Raw genomic sequence first — 17,712 nt, 5'->3', positions numbered from 1 at the left:
GTGCTCTTTTGAGATGCTATTTCGTTTTGTTTTCAATCTCTCTTTCTTTCAACTATTTTCAACCTCTAATAGTTAGTTTTTTAAGAATTTTCTTAGAGTAATCACTAGGGATGGCTTAGAATAATTTCCAATAATTTTTTGGAACGTTTTCGTCGACAAAAATTTTTTGTACGTGTAAGAAGCAAACAGTCGCCGCCCAATTTGCTGAAGCATCTTTGTTGACCTGTTTTATGAAAGGCAGTTGTGAATCTATCTTTTTTTTCTTTTGAAAGACTTTTTGATTTTTGGCTCAATCGCCGATTTGAATTATATCATACACTTCTCGGATTTTCGTTTGAAAATGCTGCAAGCTGCTCAAAATGTGCTTTTACTGGCAGCTGCGATTCCCTAATTGAATACCTTCGTTTTCAAACTTAGACAGCACTTTGATTCTTCAAGCAAGCAGAGTCTCGTGTAGGAAGGAAATTATTTTTGTTTCCCGTAATATCTTGGACAGAAAGTTTGTTTTCCACAGGCCTGGTCGGTTGAGAAAATGTAACTGCTAATCAACCCAATCGCTTTTAACGACGAAATTTTTACAACGCCCAGTTCCTTTCAACCGAAACAAATTTTTCCAGATTTGTTGTTTCTGCATATCTTTTTTTGTAACTGTATATCCGCTATATTTTTACCCCGTTGCGTTTAATTTTCATTTTGTGACACTTCTATTGTGGGTTACTGCTATCTTAGTTTTTGTTTTTTGAATTGGACTGAGTTTGATATAGACACACAACACCGAATCCCTCTATTTACACCATTTCAGTCCGATAGAGAAACAAATCGAAGGCAAAGATATATGTTTAAGGCATTATTATGCAAAATTTATAAACTTAATCTTAAGATAGTTTTGCACTTCGTACACACAAGCTGAGAAACTAAACGCTGGGATTTGTAACAGATGAATGGCAGCGCAACCAATTCGCAGGAGCAAGAAACAGTAATAAATAATTTACTGATCAAGAGTAATTTTCAATACAGGACACAGAAACGGCTTTCTTCTGGAGAATATTTAAATTACAAGATATAGTAAGCATTATATACTACTCAAGACAGCCTGCTTTTGCAATAATTTTGCTGAGTTATAGGAAGAAAGCCCCTCTCTGTGGCAGTTATTGTTGAATATTTTCTTGTTCCCCTTTTGTACTTGCCACGTCACTAAAACTGTAACTGTAACTTTAAATTAAACTAATACAAAAACGTAAAATGTTGCTATAACAACAGAAATTGGCAAAAAAAACAACAAATGCAAAACAGTTCCCCCTCAGTTTTTCATGATGATATATTTTTCCCTCTTTCGCAGGCTCAGCTCCAACAAACGGCTGAAATAAATGGAACTGGTTCAACTTGCACATTAAAAGCAATCTGCACGTCAAAATTTTATTAGTAATAACATCAGTTCTCAGCAAAAAAACTTGTAATAGTCTAGACAGATATGGTTTCTGATCAGACTATCCCTAGCTCGAAATGGTCTCTGTTCAGTCTCTCATGCTCTCCAAAATGGCTCTGATCAGACGCTCTTGTTCTCGATCAGATTGTACTGCGCACGAAATTGTCGCAAAAGTCATTTTAGCCGGGTCCTCGCCTTGACTGCTGGTTTTCAATAGGTTTCGGTTGTCCATTATAAAGGGAATGTTCATATGCTTCCACGGTTTTTAATCATGCTCAGACTTAAACTCTTTCATGATAAGACTTTATCCAGACTACGTCTTTATCCCTCCGTGCTCTTTTATTTTTCTGATCATTAACGAACAGCTCGGTCCTCTGGGTAGTCATAACGCAATGGTTAAGCTGTCTAATTTGCGCAGGAAATTGCCCCCCCCCCCTCCCGATTCCCACCAACATTTTTATCAATAACTTCATTGTTAATCATTGCTGGACGACCAAAGCTCAATAGTTTTCTTTCCCGAGTAATAAGACACCAATATTTCATGCAACTTAAGTTTCTTGACCAAAAATTTCCAGGAAGAAGAGCTTCTGTTTATGAAAAATCAATTGAAAAATGAGCGTCATTAACTCAACTGATGGCATTAAGTCAAATAACAATTATTGATTTAATATTGAAATCAATTTGATGCTAATTTTAATGGAAAATTGCTTCCAATTAGAATTGAATTGATAGAAGATAAAGACAGACAATTAGGTCATACAGAGGTCACACGAAGGGTTGAGCTCTCAGCGGTAAAAATGTAAGAATTCAGACAAAAGGTGATAGAAATTAAAAACTCACTGCTAAGTTCACCAAAACTTTATAAAAAAATTGCCGCTTTCAACAAATTTTCTGCAAAACGATCCCAGCGTTTTGCAGTCAAATATATTTAGTATCACCTCAATTCGACTCGATTCTTACAATATATACGGGTGAAATCTCGACTCGGGACAATTTTTTGTAATAAAGAAAGCGAGTGTAGTGTTCTTCGTTTGGCCTGAAAAGTTCCAAGAAATAAATTTTTATCAAAAGTGTCATTTTTAAGTCTTCGAAGCATTTGGAGCACTGAATTCCTTGTTAGAGAGAATGGAGGTGTCAACAATTGGCAAGGGCTTCGCCATCTTTCAGGGAATCCGAACGTTGACGGGAGGACTTTCCACCATCGCTACTAGGACCTGGAGTTGGAGCAATACCAGGTGGGGCCACGTTTTCTTGTGAGGAAGCGAAGGGCCGGGGCGAGATTGTTTTCAAAGTCAATCGATCAGCTCGCACTTCGTTTCGCTTTCTGTACATAGATTTGGATTTGCGGTAGATTAGGGAACCAATAATGGCAAGAAGAAACATTGAGACCACACAAGAGCCTATGATTGCCCAATCACCGATTTCGGGAACTTCCTTTTCCTAAAAAAAAAACAAAATTTTTTATTACCTAAGTGCTAAGCAGAGCTTTATATTCTAGATTTTCAAAGAACTCACGAACTCAGCATTGTTTTAATAACTTTTTACTGACATTGTTTTTTCATTGCACATGAGTTCAGCCACATTACGGTTGCTCAGATTGGATAAAAAGAGCCAAATTTTGAATTTTGAAGTTATCTTTACCAGGAAAAAACGATAAGCACTTTTACAAGTGTATTCAAGCACTGTATTTAAACATAAAAATTAGGAAAAATAAAATTGAGCAACACAACTCTCAATTTAGCTTCCCTAATTTGGTAGCCATGGTAAGAAACATACTAAAACACGGTTAATCTTACCGTGACCTGGTCATTTTACGGGGCAAGCTGATATCAATATACGAAATTGAAAGATCTTTGCTTGGTTATGGGCCAACAAAACTTGGCAAGATAACCAAAAAAATTAACAGTCTCATGACAAGACATGCAAAGCTGTAAAAATAAAAAAAACTAAAGTGCACCTTTGAACAAGATTTGACCCGAATTAATAAGATTATGCAAGAATTATCAGGATTTATCAAGAATTAGAAAGAAATGTCAAAAAAGTCAGCTTACGTTATATTAAAAAGTAAGTAATTGATGATTAATTCTACATTATTAGACTAAATCTAAAAAAAACAAAAGAGGCTCTAACTCAGAGGAGTCAGTACATATAGTACCAATGAGGCTAAAAATCATAACAACATAATTTTTTGAAAATTACGTGAAAGTCAGGTTCTTTATTCTCTAAACGTGCATTTTTGCTTTATGAAAAGTATTACAACATTAGATAAATAGTATACATGGGAAAAGAGATTGTCGCTGAAGATAAATTTTCGGTTCCATAAGATAAGCCAAGTGTTGCAGGCAGGAAAAAAACAGCCTGAAACTTTTTGGAACGAATTCTTTGTCTGCCCAGTGAACTGAAACTTGGTACATCTTGATAAAAAACATACTAAATCTTGGTAAATCTTGCCAAGATCTTGCCATGGTACTTACCAAGAAAACATCAAGATATGTACGAACTTGCAAGTCCTTTGCATGGCTGTCAAGAAACAAGATCTTGGCAAGATTTCCAAGAAAGATTAACCATGACATGGCAAGATACATCAAGTATTAAAAATTCAATAGCTCCCAAAAACAATATGTAGCAGTAAATCATAGGATTAAGCAAGAATTATCAAGAAATAGCAAGAAATACCAAGAAATAGCAAGAATGTCCGAAAATACTGCTCCCGTTACTTTATTGACCAACAAATTAGCCGCTTTTTTCCAATATAATGAAGTCATTAAGTGGATGCTAGCTCGGTATGTACATAGTACACACTTTATACAGGACCGCCACCGTGAAGGCCCCCACTATGGTCCCAAAAAAATAAAAAGTTTGTAACATGACATAAGACAAAAAAACAAGCGTTGAAAAAACAAGACATCAAAAAAACAACACTCCGCAAGTTGAATACATACAAAGGAACTAGGGTATTTAAGCATCTAACATCAAATACGGAAAACAAAAAGTCAGCTTAAAAACCAAAAATTTTCATAACTCCATTTTTTTTCAAAAACACTAATTCCGACAGTTTAGGCTCATCGACACTCTTTTTGCAATTGATAGTAACAATTATAACCTCAAAAGAGTAAAAAGAGAACTGAATAAAGATGAAATTTCAAGTTTTAAACTAAGAGCCCTTTTGAGAAGTAAGATTTTTCAACAACGAAAGACAGCACTTGACATACAAAATCCAAATTCCAAAAAACTGTGCTTCCTTTTAAGTTAAGAAACTAGTGATCTCTGTTAGTTTTTGAACGATAAAAAACCCTACATAATCACGCTGAAGAGATTTTAACAAAAAACGAGGCTCAATTTTTGGAGACGAAGTGTACATGTTGCTTAACAGATAAACTTTTTTTAAAAAAAAACATAAATAGCCTCTTAAATAAAAATCACTCAATACAGTGGTCTTGTACAGTCAGTAGTTCAACAAAAAAGGCCAAAGGCTAACACATCTGGCTCTGGGCAGTTAAATGCAGTTTAAAAAGATTCCTTCATATATCAAATCTGCCGGTTTAGGCACATCAGCACACTAGTTTTCAATCAGTAACTACTCCCCTCAATCAAATCAGATATTATCTTAAGCAAGGCTGTAGGTCAATTAACTGCAGTTATCATGAGCAGGGGACAAACGACTTCATTTTTTTTCTAAGAAAAAATAAAAGTAATCGCCTGATGTTAAAGTAACAATTCTGCAGTTTTACATGATAGTTTAATTTCGTGTTTAGTCATTGAAATGAATGTGAATTGTGATTTTTTTGTTAATTTTTACTACTAATTGTTTATTGTCATGCAATGCTAATTCTCACTTCTTCGAGTTATAGCTAATTTTTTGTATGGATTGTCTGGTCATGGCTGATTTTTCTTTAGATTCCCGGTTCATATTTCCACCACCTCACTTCTGGTTGCTTAGAAAAAAATTTTCTATGTGTCATGAATTATCAAGATCTTATCAAGTTACATTTCTCGAAATGTTTTGATAAGATCTTGTCAAGATCTTATCAAGGTGTTCCAAGAAATGTATGTCTATCAATATCTTTTCAAGATGTTTCCATTTCATATTTTTAGCACTGAGCCGACCTAATATTATACGGAAAAAACGTTTTGATGGATAAATGTATAAACAAATATCAAAAACAAACAAAGTGGTGCACAGTATCCGTGGATCTATCATGCAGCTTATTACGATTTATCAATCTATGGACGTCAAAAGCAATTTCAACAAATATTTTTTACGTAAGTGTTAGGCTTTTTATTGAACTTTTCTCGAAAAAAGAATTTTGAACTTTTCAGAAGAAACAATTTTGGAACCGTCTGTAGAAATTGGAAAAACAATAGTGTTATAAAACAAATAGTGAACACCAGTTGTCTCCGTTGGTTGTAAATTGATGGAATCTTAACTTCTCTGAACTCTGGAAAGACGAGGTTTGTAATTCGGGAGAAAGTCCATATAGGAATTTGCCAGTTTTCTTTAAGTTACAATAAGTTGATTATCATTTGAAACTAATTCAATTGGATAATTTTTCACGTATGATTATCCCAGTGTCGACATTGTTAGTACAGGATTGTTTTGATCTGTGGAAAAAATTTCAATCAATTCATTGCTACCTACAAAAATTGGCAATTTTTATCTGGATGCTCCCTGTAAGAACTATTTGCCATTTTTCGCTATTGCTGCTATTAAAGTTCTATGCATTTTATATCCGATTCATATGAAATTGAATACAAATGAAATAACAGTTTTTTTGTCAGCGAGTCTATTTTTGTTTCAAATTATTCACTGCTCTTACTGCATTCAAGAAATGAAAGATTTACACCCAGTCAAATGTTTTGGCGTGTGTACCTTAAAAGGGATTATTGTGAAGTTCTTGACACGACAGCCCTCGTAAGACAGAGTTGCCCTGGGAATTTTGGAGAGTTGAATTGGGTTCCCTGGGAATGCATGGGGCAGTTCGTGCAAAGTCGGCGGGATTGTTGACAGCACGAGGGTCAAATAAATTCGTGGGTCTGAAATTTATCTGGGGCTTAAGAAATCGTTGAAGAAGCTATACTTTAACGCTATAATTCGAGCGAATGTTCAAAAATTGCCCGACATGGAGTTAGATATCACGAAATGCACATAGGCTCGTTAACATTTTATACGATGCTCTCTAATATAAACTGAACTTAAACGCATGCTGTATGTTGGAGTCTTGTTTTCTTGAACTTTTCTGAATAATTTTGCAGCGGTGTCATGAAAATGAACTTGGGAACTTTTGGCATAGATGTTGAGGCCACGAGGAACCCGAGTGGCGCGCAATCCCCCCCCCCCCCCCTAACAGCGCACCAAAGACAGATTTTTTACTCACAAGATCATTTGATTCAAATTAACACCGTTTTTTTTTCTGTGGGGGTACAAGCCTTTTCGTTCAAGCAATCCGATTAAAGACACTTTCCTTAAAAGATGTAAGAAATGCGTTGATGTTTCAAAAATTTTGTTACTTGTCTCTTTGTCGCACAGGTGTCCATTATGTTCCCAAAAAATAGAGTTATTGAAGCCGACTTCTTTTTTTAATTGCAGTTCAATATTTTTTACACCTATTGGTGGCGTGCATTGTAAACAAGTCAATCAGTAATAATCTTTACCTCTAATTTGAGATAAGCAAAGAGCCAAACAAATTCAAATATAATCATATTTTTTTTTCGATTTCCTTATTTTCTACTCAAAAACAGATTTTTTATTCTCTTGATATTCCATGCCAGCAGAAACCCCTCTAAATATAGCGGTCACAAAGGCGCGCTGCATAAATTTATTGAAAATTTCTCTCAAAAATTTTCTCAAATTTGTATAAAATACTCAAATTTCCTTGTTGATTTTATTAGTATAGACCTTGTGTGTAATAAAACCCAACAAGCACTCTGGGACGAATATGAAGAAACAAAAGAAGTTGCTGAATATTGCTGGTTTCGTAATCAGAAAGAAAAAATTTAAGTTATAATAACGTTTGCTGAAAAAAATTGCTGAAAATTTTTTTCTCCTTATTTTTGCAAATCAAAGAAATTTAAGGTCTATTGAAACAAACTACCTAGAAAAGCCACAAAGAAAGATTTTTTATTATTCCTAAGGGAGCCAAAAAGTATGGTTGTAAATTGGATAAAGTCGAATGTGCAGTAATGATAGTGAAATTGCCTTAAAAATTGACTATTTTCTTCAAGTTGTTCTGGACTAAGGTTTCAGGCAAAATTTACATTTTTTTGATGAACCAAAAAGTTTTGTTTTTGCATTTCCCAAGACAACATGTTCAAATATATAATGTTTGGGGTTCCGACTGAAGTTTTTCTTCAAAATATTTCTTAATGGTTCATAAGCTGATCTTACAAAACGTGATTTTCAATGTTAAAAACCAATAACATGTAGTTTTTATATGAAGTGAAGTGAAGGGTCCTTCAGCCGTTTTCTTGATCAGAAAGTGTTTCAATTTTGGATTTTTTACTGTGGAAACAACTATGATGTCCATTAGTGTGGATAAACGTGAGCTGCCTTGCATTGCAAGACAACTGGTATTTGCAAATAAAATTTTTTGTTTTGGACTATTATTTCTCGCTTAAAGTTTGTCACAAACTACTGTTGCGATCCTTTTTAGTGGTGGAAGGAACTATACAATCAAAGATTTTTTATTGTTCAGTCAAGTTTCACCCATCGATATAATGACCGCAGAGAGTTGTGAGTGGTATCAATAGAACATCCGTCCAGCGTAGAAAAAAAATCAAAAACTTTTTTCCGCAGAGTTCTACTTTTGGTGGACAGCTCTCTAAACTTGGCTCCTCTTGTTCAAAAACTCCGTCCTTTTAAGCATTTTTTGCAAATTTTTGCGAACAAAAAATGTTAAAATTGTTAACGATAGTGTTGTTGGTTTTACTTCCAAAAACAGAAGAGTGTTGTTGAACTGTTCGGTCCTATATTTGGTTGTTTTCTTTAAATTCCTTGCATCTTTTGGTGGTGTGCATTGTAAATGAGTCAATGGGGAACACTCTGCACTTTTAGTTTGAGATAATCAAAGTTCAACACAAAATGATTTATTATTAAAATTTTTTTTAGTATCTTGTTTACTAATCAAATACAGATTTTATTTTCTCCTGATAATCCATGCGCACAAATTCTCCTGCAAAAATAATGGTATTAAAGGCACGTTGCGTAATGTTTCTTAAAATTTCCGAAATTTTTCTCACTTATAAACTCATGTTTCCTTGGTGATTTTATTATTCTAGACCTTGTGTGTAATGAAACCCGACAAGCACTATGGGGCGAAAATGAAGAAACAAGAGAAATTGATGAAATTTTGTTGGTTTTGTTATCAGAATGGAAAAAAATAAGTTGTAAACTAGCCAAAAAATTTCGCCGAACCTTCTTTTTAGAAAACATCAAAAATTTTAAGGTCTATTGTAGCAGTCTACCTAGAAAAACCATAATGATGGATGTTTTATTCTTCTTAAGGTAGCCAAAAATTATGATTGTAAATTGGATAAAATAGGGTGTACATTAATGACAGTGAAATCGCCTTTCAAAATAACGAGTTTTTCAAGTTGTTCTGGACTAACATTTCAGGCAAAATTAAAATTTTTGATGCAGTAAAAATTTTCAGTTTTTTCCAACAATTTTTGTCTTTAAGTTGCACAGTACAACGCGCTAAAATGTATACTGTTCAGGGATAAGATTGAAACTTTTCGTTAAATAGTTTTCTTAATGGGTCATAACTTGGTGGTACGAATTTTGTAGTTATTATATGAAGTGAAGTGAAGGTTCCTTCAGCCGTTTTCTTGATCAGAAAGTGTTTCAGTTTTGGAGTTTTTTACTTTCGAAAACACCATGATGTCCATTAGCGTGGCTAAAGGTGAGCTGCTTTGCATTGCAAGCCAACTTTGGTATTTGCAAATAAAATTTTCGTTTTAGACTATAATTTCTCGCTTGAATTTTGTCACAAACTACTCTTTGTTGCGATCCTTTTTAATGGAGGAAGGAACTATACAATTAAACTGTTTTTATTGTTCAATCAAATTTCGCCGATCGATATAATGATGCCAGAGAGTTGTGAGTGGTATCATTAGAAAATCCGTCCAGCGTAGAAAAAAATTTTATAAACCCTTTTCCAAAGAGTTCTACTTTTGGTGAACTGCTCCTCAAACTTGGCTCTTCTTGTTCAAAAACACTGTCATTTTAAGCATTTTTGGCAAATTTTTGCAAACAAAATATGTTAAAATTGTTAACGATAGTGTTGTTGGTTTTACTTCCAAAAACAGAAGAGTGTTGTTGAACTGTTCGGTCCTATATTTGGTTGTTTTTTTAAAATTCCTTGCATCTTTTGGTGGTGTGCATTGTAAATGAGTCAATGGGGAACACTCTGCACTTTTAGTTTGAGATAATCAAAGTTCAAAACAAAATGATTTATTATTAAAATTTTTTTTAGTATCTTGTTTTCTAATCAAATACAGATTTTATTTTCTCCCGATAATCCATGCGCACAAATTCTCTTACAAAAATAATGGTTAGAAAGGCACGCTCTGTAATTTTTTCTTAAAATTTCCGAAATTTTTCTAATTTATAAACTCATGTTTCGTTGTTGATTTTATTATTCTAGACCTTGTGTGTAATGAAGCCCAACAAGCACTATGGGGCGAATATGAAGAAATAAGAGAAGTTGGGAAAATTTTGTTTGTTTTGTTATCAGAATAGAAAAAAAATTAGGTTGTAAAAAAGCCAAAAAATATCGCCGAACCTTCTTTTTAGAGAAAATCAGAAACTTAATGTCTATTGTAACAGACTACCTAGAAAAACCATAATGGTGTATTTTTTTTCTTATTTAGGTAGCAAAAAGTATAAGTGTAAATTGGATAAAATGGGGTGTGCATTATTGACAGTGGAATCGCCTTTCAAAATAACAAGCCTTTCAAGTTGTTCTGGACTAACGTTTCAGGCAAAATTAAAATTTTTAATGCAGTAAAAAATTTTAATTTTCTCCAAAAATTTTTGTCTTTAAATTGCACATTACAACGCGCTTAAATGTAAACTGTTCAGGGATAAGATTAAAGTTTTCGTTAAATAGGTTTCTTAATTGGTCATAACTTGGTGGTACAAAACGTGACTTTGAATGTTAAAGCTCAGTATCATGTAGTTTTCAAACGAATTGAACGGTTCTTAAGTTGTTTTCCTGAAGTTATGGAGTTTTTTGCTGTTTGAACAACTATGATGTCCCTTTGACTGGATACAATTTTTTATCAACAGTAGTGAGCTGCCTTTCATTGCAAGCCAACTTTGTGATTGGCAAGTGAATTTTTTTTGGACTATTGTTTCTTGCTTAAAGATCAACAAAAATTTCGTTCCGAGCAACTTTAGTGGGGGAGGAAATGAATAATAAAACGGGTTATTGTTTTCAATTTTCTTGTTCGATACAATCATCGTAGAGGGTTTTGAGTGGTAGCATTAGAAAATCCGTCCAGCGTGAAAAATAATTTTTAGAAAAACTTCTTTCTTTCCACAGAGTTATCGAGTTCAACTTTTGGTGAACTGCTCCTTAATTTCGGCTCTGCTTTATCAAACATTCAACCGTTTTAAGCCTTTTTTGCGAATGTTTGCTAACAAAATATTTGAAAATTGCTAACGATAGTGCAGTGGGTTTTCCTTCTAAGAACAGAAGAGTGTTGTTGAACTCTTCGATCCTATATTTTGGTTGCCATTTCTGCTGAATTTACTCAAATTCAGCAACTGAAGAATTCAGCCAGTATTCTTTGCACCTTTTGGAGGGGTGCATTGTAATCGAGTCAATCGGGACCACTCCTAATTTCTAGTTTAAGATAATCAAAGAGCCAAACAAATCCAAATATGGTTAAATTTTTCAATAGTATTTTATTTTTGTTTCAAAATTAGATTTTATATTCTCCTGATACTCCATGCACACAGAATCCCCTAAAAAATAGCGGTAAGAAAGGCATGCTGCGTAATTTTATTTAAAAATTTCGACATTTTTCTCAGATTTGTTGTAAAAACTCAAGTTTCTTTGTTGGTTATATGAGTCTAAACCTTGTGTGTAAGAAAACCAACTAGCACTATGGAACGAATATGAAAAAAACAAGAGAAATTAGTGAAATTCTTACGGTTTTGTTATCAGAATGAAAAAAAATAGGTCATAAAAAACCGCTAAAAATTTTGCTGAACTTTCTTTTTAGAGAACATCAAAAATCTTAAGGTCTATTGTAACAGACTGCCTAGAAAAAACATAATGATGGATTTTTTATTCTTCTTAAAAAGCCAAAATTATGGTTGTAAATTGGATAAAATAGGGTGTGCATTATTGACAGTAAAATCGCCTTTCAAAATAACAAGCTTTTCAAGTTGTTCTGGACTAGCGTTTCAGGCAAAATTAAAATTTCTGATGCAGTAAAAATTTTTAGCTTTCTTCCAAAAAATTTTTGTCTTTAAATTGCACAGTACAACGCGCTAAAGTGTATACTGTTCAGGGATAAGATTTAAAGTTTTCGTTAAATAGGTTTCTTAATTGGTCATAACTTGGTGGTACAAAACGTGACTTTGAATGTTAAAGCTCAGTATCATGTAGTTTTCAAACGAATTGAACGGTTCTTAAGTTGTTTTCCTGAAGTTATGGAGTTTTTTGCTGTTTGAACAACTATGATGTCCCTTTGACTGGATACAATTTTTTATCAACAGTAGTGAGCTGCCTTTCATTGCAAGCCAACTTTGTGATTGGCAAGTGAATTTTTTTTGGACTATTGTTTCTTGCTTAAAGATCAACAAAAATTTCGTTCCGAGCAACTTTAGTGGGGGAGGAAATGAATAATAAAACGGGTTATTGTTTTCAATTTTCTTGTTCGATACAATCATCGTAGAGGGTTTTGAGTGGTAGCATTAGAAAATCCGTCCAGCGTAAAAAATAATTTTTAGAAAAACTTCTTTCTTTCCACAGAGTTATCGAGTTCAACTTTTGGTGAACTGCTCCTTAATTTCGGCTCTGCTTTATCAAACATTCAACCGTTTTAAGCCTTTATTGCAAATGTTTGCTAACAAAATATTTGAAAATTGCTAACGATAGTGCAGTGGGTTTTCCTTCTAAGAACAGAAGAGTGTTGTTGAACTCTTCGATCCTATATTTTGGTTGCCATTTCTGCTGAATTTACTCAAATTCAGCAACTGAAGAATTCAGCCAGTATTCTTTGCACCTTTTGTAGGGGTGCATTGTAATCGAGTCAATCGGGACCACTCCTAATTTCTAGTTTAAGATAATCAAAGAGCCAAACAAATCCAAATATGGTTAAATTTTTCAATAGTATTTTATTTTTGTTTCAAAATTAGATTTTATATTCTCCTGATACTCCATGCACACAGAATCCCCTAAAAAATAGCGGTAAGAAAGGCATGCTGCGTAATTTTATTTAAAAATTTCGACATTTTTCTCAGATTTGTTGTAAAAACTCAAGTTTCTTTGTTGGTTATATGAGTCTAAACCTTGTGTGTAAGAAAACCAACTAGCACTATGGAACGAATATGAAAAAAACAAGAGAAATTAGTGAAATTCTTACGGTTTTGTTATCAGAATGAAAAAAAATAGGTCATAAAAAACCGCTAAAAATTTTGCTGAACTTTCTTTTTAGAGAACATCAAAAATCTTAAGGTCTATTGTAACAGACTGCCTAGAAAAAAACATAATGATGGATTTTTTATTCTTCTTAAAAAGCCAAAATTATGGTTGTAAATTGGATAAAATAGGGTGTGCATTATTGACAGTAAAATCGCCTTTCAAAATAACAAGCTTTTCAAGTTGTTCTGGACTAGCGTTTCAGGCAAAATTAAATTTTCTGATGCAGTAAAAATTTTTAGCTTTCTTCCAAAAAATTTTTGTCTTTAAATTGCACAGTACAACGCGCTAAAGTGTATACTGTTCAGGGATAAGATTGAAACTTTTCGTTGAATAGTTTTCTTAATGGGTCATAACTTGGTGGTACGAAACGTGACTTTGAATGTTACAGCTCAGTATCATGTAGTTTTCAAATGAATTGAACGGTTCTTAAGTTGTTTTCTTGAAATTATGGAGTTTTTTGCTGTTTGAACAACTATGATGTTCCTTTGACCGGATAAAGTTTTTTATCAAAAGTAGTGAGCTGCCTTGCATTGCAAGCCAACTTTGTGATTGGCAAAAGAGTTTTTTGGACTACTGTTTCTTGCTTAAAGATCAAAAAATTTCGTTCCGAGCAACTTTAGTGGGGGGAGGATATGAAAAAAAACGGGTTATTGTTTTCAATTTTCTCGTTCGATATAATCATCGTAGAGGATTTTGAGTGGTATCATTAGAAAATCCGTCCAGCGTAAAAAATAAATTTTAGAAAAACTTCTTTTTTTCCACGGAGTTATCGAGTTCAATTTTGGTGAACAGCTCACTAATTTCGGCTCTGCTTTATCAAATATTCAATCGTTTTAAGCTTTTTTTGCAAATGTTTGCCAACAAAATATTTGAAAATTTCTAACGATAGTGTAGTTGGTTTTCCTTCTAAGAACAGAAGAGTGTTGTTGGACTGTCCGATCCTTTTCTTTTGGTTGCCATTTCCGCTGAATTTACTCAAATTCAGCAACTTAAGAATTCAGCCAGTATTCTTTGCATCTTTTGGAGGCGTGTATTGTGATCGGGTCAATTGGGACCACTCCTAATTTCTAGTTTAAGATAATCAAAGAGCCAAACAAATCTAAATATGGTTAAATTTTTCAATAGTATTTTTTTTTGTTTCAAAAACAGATTTTATATTCTATTGATACTCCATGGGCACAAAATCCCCTTAAAATATAGCGGTCAGTTTATTTGTTGGTTTTATCAGTATAAATCTTGTGTGTAATAAAAACCTACTAGCACAATGGGACGAACATGAAAAAAAAAACTAGAGAAATTAGTGAAATTCTATTGATTTAGTTAAAAAAATGAAAAAAATTAGGTGATAAAAAACCGCTAAAAATTTTGCTGAACCTTTTCTTTAGAGAAATCAAAAATCTTACGGTCTATTATAGCAGACTAGCTGGAAAAGCCATAACGATGGATTTTTTATTGTTAGGAGAGCCAAAACGTATTGGTGTAAAACGGATAAAATCGGCAGTGCTTTTTAGACAGAGAAATGGCCATTCAAATTGACACTTTTCAAGTTAATTTGGGCTAATTTTTCGGGAAAAATTACAATTTTTTGATGCAACTAAAATTTTGTGTATTTTCCAAAAGTTTTTGTCTTTGCATTGCCCAGTACAAGGCGCAAAATTGTACTTTTTGGGGATAAAGTTGAAGTTTTTCTTTAGATAGTTTTCTTAATGGATCAAAACTTGGTCGTACAAAACGTGACTTTGAACGTTAAAGCTCAGTATCATGTAGTTTTTAAAAGAAGTGAACGGTTCTTAAGTCGTTTCCCTGATATTTCGTCTTTAAGTTTTGCAGTTTTTTTCTACCGTTTGAACAACTGTGATGTCCTTTTGTCTGGTTATAAGTGTTTATATCAATATCGAGCTGCCTTGCAATGCAAGCCAACATTGTGATTCGTAAAGGAATTATATTTTTGGACTTTTGTTTTTTGCTTAAAAATCATTAAAAACTATTGTTGCGACCCAATTAGTGGGGGAAAGAAATATATAATCAAACGGGTTTTTTGGTCAGTCAAGTTTCTCCGATCGGTATAATCATCGTAGAGAGTTGTGAGTGGTATCATTAGGAAATCCGTCCGGCGTAGAAAAAAATTTCGTTCAACAGATTTATCGTGTTCAACTTTTGTGAACAATTCACTTATTTTTGCTTTTCTTGCTAAAATATTCCGTCGCTATACAAATCTTTTGCAAATTTTTAATAACAAAATATGTTAAAAGCGTTAACGGTACTGTTGTTGGTTTTACTTATAAAAACAGAAGAGAATTGTTGAACTACATGATCCTATTTTTGGCTGAAGTTTCGGCCAAACTTATTCAAATTCAGCACTTTTTAAGTTTAGCCAAAATTTTTTGCATGTTTTGGCGGCTTGCATTGAAAACAAGTCAATCGGAAACACTCTCAAATTCTAATTTGAGATAATCAAAGAGCAAAACCAATCTAAATTTAATCAAAATTGTTCTTAATATCTTATTTTTTATTCAAAACAGTTTTTATATTCTCAACAGTGAGCTGCCTTGCATGACAAGCCCACTGTGGGATTTGCAAAGGAACTAATTTTTCTGCACTAACTTTTTCCGGCTTAGAGTTTTCCAAAAGGTATTCTTCCGAACCACATTATTGGGGGAGGAAATCAAACGGTTTTATTTTGTTCAGTAAAATTTCTCCAATCGATATAATCATCGTAGAGAATTGTGATTGGTATAATAAGAAAAACGCTACAGCGTGAAATATAAAACAAAACAGTTTTTTCTTGTATTTTTTTTCCAGAGTAATCGAGGTTCAGCTTTTAGTAAAAATTTCACAGATTTTGGCTCTTGTTGATCAATTTCTCTGTAGTTTTACGCAATTTTGTAAAAAAAATTGGACAAAATTTGTTAAAATTGTTAGCGATTTTGTCGTTGGTTTTTTTCGAAAAAAATGAGTGTTGTTGAACTGTTCGATTCTATTTTTCGGATAAGAGTTTTGCTAATTTTTTCCAAATTCAGCAATTTTTTTTTCAAAAAAGGCAGGAGAAAAGCCTCTTTTGTCCACTTTGTTTACATTTACCGGATTAACACTCCTAAAAACTGCAGACAAAACCTTTTTAATTTACAAAGATAAATAGTTTTACTTTTGGATCAAGTTTTATATTGAGGCTGTTCTTGAAATATATTTGTGCGGTTTTTTCCTAATTTAACTTGGTAATTATGCAAAATGCGTTTATTTTAAGACTGCTGGAACGAGCAGACTTTGAACTCCAGAGAAAAAAAGTGGTGTTAATTTGAATCAAATGATCTTGTGAGTAAACCATTTCTGATTTTGGTGACCAACCCCCACCCCCCTTCCTCCACCCAGACCGCACAGGTATCCAATTTATGCCCAAAAAATAAAGTAGTTGAAGTCGACTTGTTTTTTCCAATGGCAGTTCAATATTTTCTGCACCTATTGGTAGCGTGCATTGTAAACCATTCAATCGGAAGCATTATCAGCCTCAAATTTGAGACAAACAAAGAATTAAACAAACTCAAATATAATCGAATTTTTTCCGGTTATCTTATGTTCTATTCACAAACAGATTTCATATTCTCCCCTCTAAAAACAATGGTAAGAAACGCACGCTTTGTAATTTTGTAGAAAATTACCAAATATTTTCTCATATTTGTATAAAGCATTCCAATTTCCTTGTTGATTTTTTTATTATAAACCTTCTGTGTAAAAAGTCCAACAAGCACTCTAGTACCAATATGAAGAAACAAAAGAAGTTGCAGAATTTTTGCTGGTTTCGTAATCAGAATGAAAAAAATTAAGTTCTAATAACGTTTCCTGAAAAATATTGCTGAAAACTTTTTTCTTATTTTTGCAAATCAAAGAAATTTAAGATCTTTTGAAACAAACTACCTAGAAAAGCCACAAGGACAGAATTTTTATTATTCCTAAGGGAGCCAAAAAGGTATGGTTGTAAATTGGATAAAGTCGAATGTGCAGTATTGATAGTGAAATTGCCTTAAAAATTGACTATTTTCTTTAAGTTATTCTGGACTAAGGTTTCAGGCAAAATTTACTTTTTTTTGACGAACCAAAAAGTTTTGGTCTTTGCATTTCCCAAGACAACGCGTTCAAACATATTTTGTTCGGGGTTCCGACTGAAATTTTTCTTCAAAATATTTCTTAATGGTTCATAAACTGGTCGCTTAAAACGTGATTTTCATGTTAAAAATCAATATCATGTAGTTTTTAAATGCAGTGAAGTGAAGAGTCCTTCAGCAAATTTCTTGATCAAAAAGTGTTTCCGATTTGGAGTTTTTTTTACTGTGGAAACAACTGTGATGCGCATTATTCTGGTAAAAGGTTTTTATTTGATCAATAGTTAGTGGGCTGCCTCGCATTGCAAGCCCACTTTCTGATTTGGAAAGGCGTTATTTTTTCTGTATTATTATTTTCCGCTTAAATCATGTAAAATCATATATATTTTTTATTTTTTGTTCAATCAAATTTCGCCGATCGATACGATAATCATAGAGAGCTGTGATTGGTATCAACAGAAAATCCGTCCAGCAAGAACATTTTCTTCATAATCCGTCCAGCAATTGGAAATTTCTTTTTTTTTCACAGAGTTAT

General features: G+C 33.2%; 1 protein-coding gene across 1 annotated transcript in view; it reads right to left on the bottom strand.

The window, feature by feature from the left end:
* Positions 1 to 2,011: 2,011 nt before the first annotated feature.
* Positions 2,012 to 17,712, bottom strand: part of LOC142345732 (uncharacterized) — a 188,103-nt gene continuing 172,402 nt past the window's right edge. Inside the window, exons 4-5 of the mRNA XM_075398021.1 lie at positions 6,297 to 6,460; positions 2,012 to 2,866 (exon numbers count right to left, since the gene is read on the bottom strand). Coding sequence (XP_075254136.1) covers positions 2,561 to 2,866; positions 6,297 to 6,460 — 470 coding nt within the window. The 3' untranslated portion in view covers positions 2,012 to 2,560. The remainder of the gene's footprint in view (positions 2,867 to 6,296; positions 6,461 to 17,712) is intronic.

This window comes from Convolutriloba macropyga, chromosome 9 (genome assembly GCF_964194025.1).
Source record: "Convolutriloba macropyga chromosome 9, txConMacr16.3, whole genome shotgun sequence".
Classification (NCBI taxonomy): domain Eukaryota; kingdom Metazoa; phylum Xenacoelomorpha; order Acoela; family Convolutidae; genus Convolutriloba; species Convolutriloba macropyga.
This window is presented reverse-complemented; position numbering and strand designations above follow the sequence as displayed.